The 15,029-nt window shown below is 38.0% G+C and overlaps 1 protein-coding gene across 8 annotated transcripts in view; it reads left to right on the top strand.

Moving 5' to 3' along the window:
* The window catches only part of PRKCZ (protein kinase C zeta), a 143,792-nt gene that overhangs the window by 23,723 nt on the left and 105,040 nt on the right, over positions 1-15,029 (top strand). Inside the window, exons 1-2 of one of the 8 annotated variants that reach the window (XM_050931638.1) lie at positions 10,825-11,019; positions 11,809-11,916. The exons of the other annotated variants lie outside the window; for them this stretch is intronic. Of the exons in view, the coding sequence (XP_050787595.1) occupies positions 10,989-11,019; positions 11,809-11,916 (139 nt within the window). The 5' untranslated portion in view covers positions 10,825-10,988. Of the gene's footprint in view, positions 1-10,824; positions 11,020-11,808; positions 11,917-15,029 lie in introns of those variants that run through there. 8 annotated transcript variants of the gene reach the window in all.

The following is a 15,029-nucleotide window of genomic DNA, read 5'->3' as shown; positions in this document are numbered from 1 at the left end:
GCAAGCTGTATAATTTAAATACTATTTATTGTGACATCTGAGTTTAGCAGTTCTTTCGTAAATTGAAAGGTGTCGGATTTACATACGCTGCTGGAAACTGAATCTGTTATCTATAGAGCAGGTGCAGTCTATGCAATGACAGTAAAAGCTTGTGTGCATTGCCTTGCTACTTTGCCTCAAACCTATTTTAGTAGTGATCACTTATGGTGTGCAGATTAGTGTCTGTGTCCATGCAATCCTTGGCCTTTGAGACTGCCTTCAGATGGGCCAGTGATGGATTGTTTTGCTGATTTAGACTGCTGTTGAATGGCTCTGGCACTCTACCACTACCAACCAGAGCAGAATTTGGCACTAGAGATTTAGATAAGTATTATCTACCTTTATCAATTCCCAGACTATTCGTCCCCAGTTGAAGCAGTCATCTCTGAATGAGCAGCCAATGGTTGATTTTTATTGTTTGGTTTGTTACTATAAAATTATTGGTAAAACAAAGTCAGACCTAGCGGTCCCATTCAGTTAGGGATCTTTCATCACCACCTAAGAATATTTTTCAGTCTTGGGTAGGATCAAAATTGAAAGACGTTAACGATATGATTAGTGAACTAATGGACATCACTTGTATTTACACATTGTGATAGAAGAATTCTAATAAAGAGCCAGCTGAAATTAGAGAATTATGCAGAGATTTGTACTGCACGTTACCTGAAAAACAATCAAGTTCACTGCAAACAGAGGACACTGAATTTCAGCATTCAATTTTAGTGTAAAATTAAACACTACTAATTCCAATAGTTTGATAGATATTATAGTAAAGAAACCAAGGAACAGGAATATAATTGAGTTGTGAAGCTAACTGTGGCCAGAGCTGAAGTCCACTGAAATCAATGGAAAGATTTCCATTGGCTTCTGTAGGTTTTGGAACAGACCTCAAAATAAGTAAAACTCTCAGCTGACATGCATGAAGGGCTCTTCAAGTGATACCGAAATTTTTTCAAGCAATTATTTTTTTAATAATCTCTTGCAAGATGGCCACTCAGAACCTCAGTACAGAAAAGCCCAGGGCAGCATGGACTAAGGGCTGGGATTTAGGAATGTTGGAGCTGACTCCCAGCTCTGCTACTGGACTGCTCTGTAACCTTGAGCAAGTCACTTTATCTTTCTGTGTCAGATCCCCCTCATCAGCCCTCGAAAAACAGTACTCAAAGTCTGGATTCATTCACAGTTAAATATTTCTAAAGTGCTTTCCTTTTTCATAGACTACTGATTTGTGTACCATCAGGTGCCTTGAAAGTTAAGTACTTAAAAGTCATGGTTCCATTAGTACAGCCCATCAGCTGGAACCTACTGAGCTTATCTGAGGTTTTTGATAGTTCCAGAAGATCACTTTTTTTCAAATTCAGCATGAAGGTTATATGTGAAATACATTATGTTGAGCACAGTTAAGAAGACATTCCGAATTGTACCAGTCCAGATTAGTACTAATTCCAAATAAGATTGTTTGCCCCTAAAGTATGGTAACTAACCTGGGGAAGAGACAGTTACCTAAACAGAGTAACGTCAGGGGAGAATTTTAAACAAATGTAAAGTGATTCTGGTCTGAAAAGTCACTATGAAAAAATTAGAGAGAGAAGGTGGGTGAGGTAATATCTTTTATTGGACCAACTTCTGTTGGTGAGAGAGACAAGCTTTTGAGCCATACAGAGCTCTTCTTTAGAGTTCTTCTAATATCCTGGGACTGACATGGTTCAGACTACACTGCCTACAACTATGTAAAAGTAGTACTTTACTTTCTTTCTCAACAGATCTGTTCCTTGTCTCTATTCAGTCACTTTACTTTCTATCTGCTTTTAGCACTGCCGATCCAGTTCAGATATGAGAGCGTGAGTTGGATTCTTTTAATCAGTTTAACTAAATTTTGACTACATAATCTTTGTTATTTTGTGAACCTGAAAGAACCTAGCTTGATTTTCAGATCCCAGGCTAATGGTATGTTAGCACAGAAGCTGTGAGGTGCTATTCCCAGCTTGAATAGGCATATATGTGCTAGCTTCATGCAAACTAGCACTCTGAAAGTCAGTGTGACTACAGCAGCATGGGTCTCTGGCTATACAACTCTGCCCAAATATGTATGCAGGAGGTCATGGGATTGTACTCTGGTGCTTTGCCTGAAGTACCACCTGTACTCTTGTGGCCGCAGTGTTATTTTTTGCACACGATCTAGAGCAGGGGTAGGCAACCTATGGCATGTGTGCCAAAGGCGGCACGCAAGCTGATTTTCAGTGGCACTCTCACTGTCTGGGTCCTGGCCACCGGTGCGGGGGGAGTGAGGGGGCTCTGCATTTTAATTTAATTTTAAATGAAGCTTCTTAAACATTTTAAAAACCTTATTTACTTTACATACAACAATAGTTTAGTTATATAATATAGACTGAGAGAGAGACAGACCTTCTAAAAACATTAAAATGTATTACTGGCACGCAGAACCTTAAATTAGAGTGAATAAATGAAGACTTGGCACACCATATCTGAAAGGTTGCCGACCCGTGATCTATAGTGTGTGTGTCTACCTGAGCTGGGAATTGCTCCTCCCAGCTGTTGTTTGGACATAAGTTTGCAAGGCTGGAAAAAAATAAACTTGTAAGCTGAGCAAATTGACCTAGTCACTGAAACACAATAAATATGAACAATCACAATTCCATTTCTACATAGTTAACTTTTCAGAGAAGAATTGCCTACCACCATTTTTTCCATTTTATTTTTTTTAAATTATTTTCAACATGACCTAAATAAGCTTAATTCCTAGATTGTTGTGAAGAGATTACTGTTGTGAACAGAGCTGTGAATGAATTTAGGTTCAAATCTGGTGCTGCTCAATCCCTGGCCTGAGTAAGCGGAGAGGGCACTGAGCTAGTGCTAGAGAGAAGAATTCTTCCAACCTCCAAAGGCTGCTGGACCTTCACAGAGGCTGCTCCAGTCCATGGGCTGGAGCAGTCTCTACTGTCTTATTCCTAATACCTCCTGGCTTGCTCATGCCTTGTTGTGCCATTACATATGGCAGATCACTTACTCTGGCAGAGTGTCCATTGTATCATGGAAGAGGATGGTTGCACTTGGCCCTTGAGTGCTTGTGAAAGTCTTCTGTCCAAAGAACAGGTAAGAGTGTGGGCATGGTAGTTGAAGCTTTCCTCCTACAAGCTAACCCTGTTTTGGAGGCAGGGGCAGCCCTAGACTAGCTGCCAGCAACTGGCACCCTAGTTGAACCATGCAGTCGGCACCCCCCCAAGCCCCAATGGCAGATCTAGGCTGAGGTTTTGGGGAAACATTTTGCCCCTTTTTACCTTTAAATGATTTTTAGCATTTTTTTAAACACAAAAAGTCTGTATGTCCAAGCAAAGTTTCTGAGATCAGATAAAATAGAGACACGAAATTTTCAGAATAGATTTGTACACGACAGCTAGATGATATTTCAATCTTATTTCAAATAAAATGCATTTAAAATGTTGTTTATGATTTTTATTACAAATCCAAAATCATCCATTACGCTATCCTGCTTTAACTGCCATTACCACTACATCCAATATAGAAAGAAATAAGAAAACTCTTCAATGAACTTTAACCTGTATTTTCAAAACACTCGGAATAAAAAATACTGCTCTTAAAACATGACTTTTCTTGCTTTAAGTTTTGAAAATTCAGTCACTAGTTCTTTTAGACCCAGTTTTCTAGCTGTTTCATGCTCTATTGACATTGTGGCAAGTCTAACAAGTCTCTCTTGCACCATTGTTGAACACAGATAAGTTTTTATCAATTTTAACTTTGAGAAGCTACATTCCCCACTAGCTACGGAAACTGGCAAACTTAATGTTTGGAAAACTTCTGTTTATTTGCACAAACAAACTTCAGTACTTCTTCAGGAGTGGAAAGTTTCTTAAATTGTCTTGAAAAAGCCTGAAGCTCACTACACAAATCTGTAGCTTCAATGTCTCTTGAATTTTCATGAGTCAATGCCGACTTCAGTTTTATACAAAATTCTCTTATCTGTTTTCTGTTTTCTTTTGCAAGCTATGGATATCATATAGAAAGCCAAATACTGACTTTAGCTGCTGCATCTGTTGAAATCTTTCATCAACCAAGTGAATAGCAGTATCAAAGACTGCAAAGTAGAAATTCACTTTGAACCTTTTGTTTTGAGTTCTGAATGGGTGTGTCTTGTCCTTCATACGAAAACTGCTGTTTCTTTTGCCGAATGTGAACTGGTTCTGGTTCAAATTCTGTCAGAAAGTCTATTTCTTCAGCAAGCTCGAGAGAATTTACCAGTGTTCTTTCGAACCCTTCATCACTTCTGAATTTCTTCAGAATATTTTTAGTTTGCTACAGATTTTGAATAGCAGAATGAATGTTCAAGTTCTTTTCCTGAAGCTGCTTACTAGGGAGGTTAATCTCAAAAAGGATATTATACCACAAAATGAGTGAAGTCACAAATTTGAACTTGGAAAGGCCATTTGCAAGAGCTGCTGCATCTGAACGTGTCGTATTGCCAGATGATCCAGTAAAGACAGTATCATAAATTTCAATTAGGGCATCATAAATGTTTCCAAGTTCATAGCGAAGAGACTTCAGAGCATCAGTGCGACTCTCCCATTTTGTCTGACTAAAGCCTGGGCTACACTAGTGAGAGAGGAGGGGTCGAACTAAGATATGCAACTTTGAAGTCGATGTACCTTAAGTTTGACTTACCTGGCCATCCTCATAGCAGCGAGTCGACTGCCGCGGTGCCTCCGTTGACTGCATTTACTCCTCCTACGAGGTGGAGTATGGGCGTCGATTAGCAGATCGATTTATCGTACCCAGATGAGTGGCAATAAATCAATCCCCGATGCATCGAACACTACCCGCTGATCCAGTGGGTAGTATAGACGTACACTAAGTGGTTTCACAGTTGGGAAATTCTGACTCGCCATGTGAATTCTCTAACGGTGTGTTGAGCCTGAGAAAAACACAGACACGTTGCATCAGGTCAAAGGAACTGCTTCCCTCCAAACAACATCTAGCGGCATCATTGACAACCAAATTCAGAGAATGCGCACTATAAGGAACGAAAAAGACCCTAGGATTGATTTCCATCATTCTCCTTTGCACATCATTGTCTTTACTCTTCATATTACTCCCGTTATCATAGCCTTGGCTACATAAGTTTTTAACAGATAATGACATTGTTTCAAGCTCTTGTAGAATAGTTTATCATAAATGCTCCAGTCATCTCCTTCAGTGGTATGAAACCCAAAAAATGTTCCTTTATGAGCACTTCAACATTATCTTCATCCGCAGACTTTTCCATATCCACAAAACAAATGATCATCATTTGTTCGACATGACTCACATCTGGTGTACAGTCCAGTATTATTGTAAAATATTTTGCAGAATGGGCAGCTTCAACAAATTTTCTTTTTAATAGCATTTGCTATGATTTGAATCAGTTCATTCTGCATATTTTTGCTAAGTAATGAACCTGTGTTTCACGATCAGTTATTTTACTTAGGTGCTCGTTCACGACTGGATCAAACAAAGCTAAGTATTCAACAAATTTTAAAAATTTCCATTACCTGGAGTGTATAATTTTTAATTTCTACTGTGGCCGCAGAATGCTAAATTTTGCCCACCAAGAACTCTCACTAAAGCAATCAGACACTCTAATATTTGTTGCCAATATTCTTCTTTTTCCTTGATCACATGTAAATTTTCTTCAAGAGTTTTTCCTTTTTTCAATCGTAATTCAAGTTCTTTCCAATTTTGAAAACATTCCAAATGTTCTGTCCTCCTTTCATGTGAAGAAAGAATGGAAGCTGTTTTTTCAGTAAGTGATACACCAATTGCTTCATTTTCTAAACAACTTGCAGCAAAAGCAAAACAGAGTCCTTCAACACTGAATATCGTAACCAGTTTCAATGTATTTCTTCCCCATTAATGAGTTTCCTCTTGTAATACTGAGCAGAGAATTTTCTTTTACTTCCATTCTTAGGGGAGGGAAATTCATGAACTTGTTCAGGTTCATATTCCGTGAGAATTTGCTGCACACTGTCATCACATCTGGGCCATGAAGCTGGATCCTCATACTGTAACTTGTTTGTAACTTCATCGTTTCTTCCTTCTACTTCATTTACTTCAGTTTCTGCATGTCTCTCTGAAGGTGAGTAAATTTTTCTCCACTTCCATATCAGTCTGATGCTGTGAGCTGCCTTCGTCTAGAAGTAAGTTTCCATCTTGAGTTTCCAAACTGCATTTTTGTGGATGTGGGCTACCCTCATCTCGAAGTAATACACCTTCATCTTGATGTGCTGAACTGCTTCCATGCGGAAGTGAATTCACTTCCTCTCCAAGTAAAATTCCTTCATCTGGATGCTGTGAACTACTTCGATCTTCATTTGGATTAAAGAGAAGATATTTCAGGAAGGATCCCTGCTGTTTTTCTTGGTCCTTTTCCTTCTCAGCCTTTTATTTACGTTATTCAGCTCCTGAGGGTTTTCTTTTTCCTCTTTCTGCCATGGGGCATTTGAATATTGTTATATACTGTGCTCCCAACTGCAAGCATGATAGCGTTAAGGATGACTGACACACCCATCACGTGGTTGGTGATTTAAACCATGTTGCAGCCATCCCAACACGTCTTTTCACTGCTTAAATGTTCAGTGATTAGTAACATACACTCAGCTATCAAAACAGTTAGTTACAGCATTTACACAGAAACAAAATGACCTTTTTCAATGTTATAACCCGACCCCAGTTGTTTGGAAAGTAATCCCCTTCCTCACAGTTACCTGCTTGGAGTGTGGTGTCATCGCTTTCATAGTCAATTAAGCGTAATGCTGTTACTTTTCTTTTATGGACCTTATTTATTACATGTGAACCAGTTATAACAAAGAAAAGTTCATAATTGTACAGCCCGATAATAATGGTAAAGTTTAATAACGCTTAAAGATACTCACTCACATACATTTTGGATTTATAATGCTGAAAGACTTTATTCTTTGGCATCAAGAAACACAATTTTTCACAGTGTTTGCTTGATTCTTAACCATCTACCTGCAATGTGTGTTAAAATGACCATTTGACATGTATCAACTCATGATATCTCCGCTCTACATGAATTTTGGGCTGTACGGCCTTGTATATTCGAGTTAGGTGTCACTAGCATTGCAGCTCTTGCTGCTGGTGGATGTGTTTCATTGTGGCTGAGTTATTGCTTATCAAAATTGGGAGTGGGTCCTCTTGACCTTATGTCGCAAACTGGAAAAAAAATCTGCTAAAATATTATTTATTTTTCCAGTAAATAAAAGATTTGACATATTAATAAATTCTCAAAATATAGAGAAATGAATTATAATTCATATTCCCTCAATATGCGCACGAGAATTGAAATAATGACATCTTCATTATTTTATTTGTGTTTTTCATCTTTTTCATTTTTTCATTTTATTTTTTCTTTAAATTTGATTTTTTCCCCCCCCTCGAATTTGGCACCCCATTTAACTTGGCACCCTAGGCAACCGCCTAGTTTGCCTATATGGATGGGTCGCCCCTGCTTGGAGGCCTGACCTCTAGAGGTGAGAAGACTATTCACTTTTCATGTCTATTCAATCCTTGGCCTCCATTGTAGACTTTTGAGAGTGTCAGTTGGGTTAATGTTTTTTGTGATTTGGACACTTTTCTACTAAGAATTTGACTTGACACCATCAACTCATTATGTTAGGCCACTGAACAGCCAGTAGATGGTAACTTTTGTTCACTGCTTGTCTCAGTCCAGTCACATCCTTTGAGTCACCTAATCCCTTCCAAGCGTAATTTGAAGGCTTTGTGTTTCTAGAGGTTCTTCTAAGTGACAGTAGTTCTGGGTTAATGTTTTAATAAAAACTGTAAAAAGAGCAGTGGTTTAATCTGATGATGATGGAACACCTTTAGGGAGAACGTGGAAGTGAACAAAATATGTGCAAATATTAAATGGCATGTTAGAGATGTGTTCCAATTTAACATGATCTCAATTAAAATAACTTGGATATTTAGGACATTGAATATTTTAGCATTAACTCATAGCTGTCCTGATTGTATTGCCCCATGTAATAAACTATATTAATCTGTAGAGATCCATAATTCACTTGACCTGTTTCTTTGTTGGTATGGCGAATGCTCATTCTTGTGCTGTTTTAGTAGTCTTGTTGAATCACACTTTGATTGTTTTGAAAAGCCTGTTTAGTAGGATGTGCTTGGTAAGGGGTTTGCAATCAGGTTTCTAAAGATATGATGAATGAATTTTGTACACGTTATCTCTTGCAGTTATGGGACCTGCGTGGACACCTGGTATTGTGAACTAGTTTTGACTGTTTCCATATTGTTATGATGTTGATATTAGATTGTATCAACACTAATTTAGCATAAATTGATGTGTTCAGCAGTATTGTTTGTTTTTTTTAGTTGCATGAATACAGCTAGAATTGTCAATATTCAATTGTACTGGAAGTTCTATTGATATTGGTGATTTTGATTATTTAAAGGACATGACATGAAAGTGGGTTACTCTGAAGAATATTTTAAGTTTAACTTTATGCTTAACAAAATCCATAGTAAAATATGAGTTTACGTTTGCCTGCTAGTTTTACTGCACGTAAAATATGACATGAGTAATGTTGGAGTAGAAAGTTACAGGATTTTTAACTATTTGAATTGTTTCAGTTTTTTTGTTTGATTATTTATCTTTTCTTCTTATCTTACAATATACCTTTATGGTATTCTGTTATATTAATTATTTTTTAAATCATTTCTGTTTTTTACAGCATATCATGGTTTAAATTGAACTATATAAATAGAGATTTTTAGGTTTGTCTGAAATTATTTGCATGAACAAGTGAAAAATTAATTCTCTACTAAATTAAAATAGGCTGCCACTTACATTAGCAATCTGTCATTGCAAACTGTGTTTCACAATTTGTACAAAACTATGGACGCTTTGGAATGGAGCATATGAAGAACAATCAGTTGAATTTCCAGATCCATCTAATTTTTAGTGCTTTGCTCTGTGTTGTTCATATTAGGTCATGAAGTAGCTGTTTATAATGTTCTGAAGTGGCTTTTATATGCTGTGATTTTTGTTTTGAATTTAATTTTTTAAAAATTTTTTTTTGCCCTCTACAACTACCTCTAAAGATAGTATGTTTGAAGGAGATTGCAGAAAATATTTTTATTTAGAGTGTTTTGTATTCATGTTATGGTGTTGTCTGGTATGTTGAAATATAATAGTATGATTGCAGTCTGCCTGGAACTCATGAAAAAATGGGATGTACTAAAAGTTGTCCCAGTGAGCAAAACTTTGAATAAAGAATGTGACTTAAAAACTCAGTGTTGTTTTCTAACTGCTTTTTTCTAAGTGCAATTCAAGGACAGTGTTGAGGAAAAAGTTATTGAATTCTATTTTACCTGCATTTGAAGAAGAAAGACAGTTTTTGGAAAAATAAAATCTTATTAATCAAAGATTTCTTGTGTGTGTATTTGAAGAAGACATCTTTTTCTGAGAAGCAGCATCCTAATTTAGAACAGGATACACACAGTTCTCTAGCTCCTGAACTTAGAATGATCCACCCGCACTGTCTGTCTTTTCGGATTTTCCTTCAGACCTGACTTCTTTACTCCCTATGTACCACTTCTGTTGTTACCATGATACCTTTTACCCTCAGCAGGACAGTTACTCAATTTCACATGAATCAGAATGGCAGTGCTGCTACATGGGTGAGGTAAAACAGCCTGTATCTCTTTCCAGATACTGAATGCAACCTGCCCTTCCCTAGATATTTCTAGCATCTGTTGACCTGGAGCCTCAGATACTGATTTCCTTATGAAAATGGGAGTTTTTTAATTATGAAGTAACATGCCAGAGCTGTATATATTAGACCAGTCTTCAAAACTGTACATATATTTTAATTTTTTGAGTAGGTCACCTCTTCTTTCAGATTTGATGTTAAACATTGCTATAAAATTTGTGGGTGCGTTTGTTTTTGCCCACAAGCTACAGACTTGCTACTGTCTTGATGCAGAATGAGATTTGAGTGGCATTCTTATCACTTTGTGGTCCCATTTTTTGTCTACACTGAGTCAGTTTTTTTGGCACTGTTTTCATTTTTGGTATTCCCTTTTTGTTGTATAACACAAGCATGTTTTGCTGCCACTGTTTTTCTTCTTCATTTGTATCTTTCAGAGAGCTCTTTGTCAGAGTTGTGAGTTGTACTGCAGAAATATATGGGGTTATAGGGGTTTTTTTGTGTGTGTGTGTGTGACATCAGCTCCTTGATGTCCATGCCATGTTTTAGTTTGTGCCTCAGCTGCTAGCTACAGCCTCCCAAGGGAGCCAGTACCACCCGTGCCTGGATACATGAGGCAGAGATGTGAAAGGGAGAGAACAGGATAACCAGTCTTCCATTAAATATTTGCTCTTAATGTTCAGGCTGATCCTGCCTATTGTCCTAGTGTCTAGTGGTATTCTAACAGCAGCATCAGTGAAAAAAGGGAAAGCGAAAATGTTTCATTTAATACCTACTGCACTGTAAAGCATAAAGAATTACATGCTGAGGAAGCAAAAGAATAAAACCCAGTGAGTAATGCATGTCTTTTTTTTGTATAGATTTTATGTACCTTCATTGCTATTGCTGTTATGAATTGAAGCCATTGGTGCGGTATGTGTGTTCATGTGGTGCAGTAGATAATAGAAGTCAGCATTTTGGTTATCATGTAGTTGCTTTTCCTACAGTCCTCCTTTGCAACCATAGATTGTTACAAATACAGATATCGCTGGTGCCTCTGCGTGTGTAGGGATGTGGCTGAAAGAGCTCTGAGAAATGTTGACAAAATTGGAGTGAAAAGACTTGGATTTTTTGAGTGATAGATTTTAGGAGAAAAGAAGATTGAGTATGCAGAGTGAGTGATGCTGCTGAAAATAGAGGCGATTAATGAAGGAAATGTATCCAAAAAAACCTGATGGTATGTGTTTAGGGCCTATTTGTTATAAGATTGAAAATGATGCTCTGAAGCTGTAAGTCTTTAAATTAGCAAAGGCCTTTTTTCATTTTGCAGTGTAGTGAATTGCTTTAGATTGTTGTTGTTGTTTGAATAATGAAATATTTTGTTTTGAAGTAGAGCGTTCCATGTAATGTTACGGGAAGAAATGTGCTGGTACGCTTTTTGTTCTGCATTGCTACATCTGAATAAAACAATATTCTGTTTTAATGATAAATTTATCTTGATGTTGGATAGTTAATACGAATGGATTTTAGGGATTTCACTTGCCATTGTTTTTCTCTCAATAGAGCACTTTGATTAAAGCTTTTAATAGGATATAGCATTTTTATGCAGTAGCATGTTGGTGCTATGGCATTGCCATGATAGCACATTGATAATGTTTGTTGTTGAATATCGATGGTGATCTTTGCTGAATTTCCCCCCTCCCTTTTTTTGAATAGATTCTGTCATGGATGTTTGATATTCTTTGTTTATCTGCTCCATTTTTTGGTGTTAGCTTTTGATTTAGTTACTCCTTTTCCATATTCTCCCTCGAAAATTATGTCCTAAGGTTGAATGAGGTATTTTATTAATCTAATTAGTATCTGTCTTGTGAATTTATTTTAGAGCTGAGCCTATAATTTTGCTGTATGTTCTGCCTAGTGCAACACAACAGCTGTAAAAGGCTTGTTGCGACAGTTGTGTGGCCTGTAAATATTGTGCTAGCTCACAAGGACAGGTTTTTCCCTTCATTTGTTACTGTATTGGCAGCAATGATTAGGTTATTCAGAGCACGTGAACCAATCCCATCCCCCAATGAAGAAAGGAACTATTGCGACCATAGAGACAACTCGGAAGACATAGCTTGGATTGCATTGGGTAATTCATCTGTTTTGAAACTAATTAATAAAAAAAGCGCTCTATTGGTTGAAATGGCAGAAGGGGAAAAATAAACTGCTTTTCTTGTAAAATATATATTTGCTCAGGATTTTAAAAGAGCTGTGTCATAGTTTCTCAAGAATGTCTGAAATCTCTGCCTCCATCCTCGTAATCTGTACCACATGATTTTTATTGCATACAATTTTATGTAGATTAAGAGAAATTAAAATATAGATTGCCACGGGGTGGTAAATCTTAAGAACAAGAATTGTGGTTTAAGTCCATTATTTATTTGATTGGAATTAAATAATTCCAAAATTTTTATTAAAACTGAAACCACAATGAGGAAATAAAAGAGAGGCTTTGGGGTTTTTTAATGACTATGTAGGTGAGAGATTCCGTAGCTCATATTTTATTTTGATTTTTGCTCTTTTTCCTTTAGTTTATAATGCTAGATACTTACCAGATGTGTAAATTTCAGTCCATAAATTGTAAACAAAAATGTATTTTGAATAAGGGAAGCTTCAGTTAAACTAGTTTAAGGGCTCAAGTGGGTGGCTTGGCTTTTCTCGTTTTCTCTGTCTGTCTCTACTAACTTAAGATATGAACAATAGCTGCATAGGGAAGTGTCACATGGCTTCAAAAACCTTCTCCCTCCTAAGGCTCTCTCAATTCAATTTCCCCGTCTTATCACTTGTCCCTCCAAAACCACTCCATCCGTAAAGGTAGATAGCTGTCTCTTCCATCTAGACATTCATTTTGGCTGGAAGGAGTTATTGACAAAGTTGATCAGTGGTGAGTATTTGTTGGGTGACTCACTGACCACAGCAGATATTTGGAAATCCGTTAGACCTACTAGAGCATCTTTTTATTTGTTTTTGTTTTAGTGTCAGTAAAGAGATTTGTATAATCAGCCCTCCAGATGACAATTTCAAGGTTAGTTGTTAAAGGATATCATTTGTCTGAAGGTCTTTTTTTAAAACCAGCTGCTCCATTACATGTTTTAGATCTTGATAACTTTGTATTAAGCCACAGGAACATCCAAAGGCCTACGAATAAGATGAATAGGGTCTTTCAAGCACAAAGGCCAATGTTACATTGCTCCTGGTGCATGTATGCATCTGTATATTAAAAAAAAAAAAAAAATTGGGATTCTAGGCCAGGCTAATTGGAAATAGAGACCATTGCAGAAGTGAAGCTGAAGACTGAGAGTTTGCTGCAAATAACTGACCATTAAAGAATTTGCTGCCAGCTGAGACTTGTATAGAAGGAAACTAATTGTAGGCATGTTAAAGCAGTGAGCAGTTCAAAAGTATGGAGGTGTTACTCTAAAATAGTTAAGTTTGGCAAATATACATGTTTAACAGATTAGAAATGTTTATTTTAGTCTAGGACTTAACTTCTTTTCCTTGGTTAGTTATTGGGAGGGTGGGGAGTTGAAATACCGAGAAGCCTGATTTTGACCAGAGAAGTACCTGATTCAGGTCTCTCAGATTCCAGCACTAATACTTCACATCCATAAATGTTTGTGTTTGAATTATTAGCTGGGGATAAAGATAAGTTTAAGGATAATACTACAAGAGTTTAGAACAACCCTCTTTATCTGTGTTTGTACAATGCTGAGCTTATAGTCACCACTAAACAAATAATAAACAAGAATATAATATTAAATGGTGCAGTATTCTTGACCTACACTTTGAGATAATTGATTTATGTCCTTTCACTAATTGGGATTGTGGCAGGTACAGGTGAATCTCTTTGTTCTCCAGATTTTCAACTTCCATTTAAAAGTCTCTAGCTGGTTATGGTTATGAAGAAAATCTTCAAAATGTGAAGCAAGTGATACAGAGATGTCCACTTGATTTTTCAGAGAGCCTGAAAGAATAGCTCTGAGAGGTGTGAACTTCCCCATTCATTTCAAGCTCCGGGACGAGTGATGAGACTTTAAATGAAATACTGTTAGTGACTTCACTGTTCTTTCTTAAATGCTTTAATGGAGAGGAAGGGTCGCTGTAAGCATGCAGACTCATCCGCAGTGCCTTCTGCTGGTTACCCTCAGGAATTAGCTCTCCCAGCCTTGGAGCACCTTCTGCAGGCCAGTGATCCGCCTTGCCACTGGCCCTGTGTCCCTACCAGGACCGCGGTGCCACGCTTACCTGGGGTGCTGCCCCTCTGGCAGTAACCCCTCACAGCCTCATGGTCTCCTTCTTCCAGGGGAACCCCCACCCACTATCCCCACTTTGCCTCAAGCTTAGGCTACTGCTAGTCTCCATCTAGCCTCCGCTCACTGGTGCAGACTGCAGTGTAAGCCACTTATCATAGACAAAGGGGGTTCAGACCTGCTGCCTCTGCCTACCCATGGGCTGCCCCCTGCAACCCACTACCTAACAGGCCGTATCAGGCCTGCAGCATGGGGCTTTCCTAGGCCGGAGCTCCCTGGGCCTTCCCCAGTCCTGCTCCAATCTAGGTTCCCTTTTTAGCACCTTGCAGCCAGGGCCTTCTCCCTCTACAGACAGAGGAAGACTGCCTGGGCCTCTGGCTCACTGCCTTTTATAGGGGCCTGATTGGGGCATGGCCCCAGCTGAGCCTACTTTCCTCCAATTAGCCCAGGCTTCTTGCCACAGCCCTCTCTTGGGCTGTTTTAAACCCCACAGGGCAAGAGTGGGTAACCACCCTGCTACAGTCGCATTATGAATCTCTATGCAGCATTTCCAAAGTGTATGTGGGGAGTGGCTAGGGAGCATGGAATATATGCAAATTAAGAGATCTAGGTCTCTAGAAGCATATGGTGAGGTTGCTGTGATGGTGCAACTGGTTTCATTTTTGTGAACTTGAGTGGAAGGGGGATCATCTTTCAAAAGTATGGGAAACACTGTCTTAAGTTATAGTTGTAAATTATGTCTCTCTTAAATCTTCAGATTTTGATTCAAAATCTTAATATCTGAGGGGGAAAAACATGCTAATTTTTACACCTTCTGTTCCCCAAGGTCCATAAAGGGAAAAGTACACAAAATTCCATAAGGTAGGCTGTAAGCAAGGCTGAGAAACCATCAGAAACACTTCTTGACAGGTCATTTTCTTAGGTCAGGATTTGATACTCCTCCAATATCATA

The sequence above is a fragment of the Gopherus flavomarginatus genome, chromosome 21 (assembly GCF_025201925.1).
Source record: "Gopherus flavomarginatus isolate rGopFla2 chromosome 21, rGopFla2.mat.asm, whole genome shotgun sequence".
Taxonomy (NCBI): Eukaryota; Metazoa; Chordata; order Testudines; family Testudinidae; genus Gopherus; species Gopherus flavomarginatus.
The sequence above is the reverse complement of the archived record's forward strand: the minus strand, read 5'-3'. Positions and strand labels throughout refer to the sequence as shown.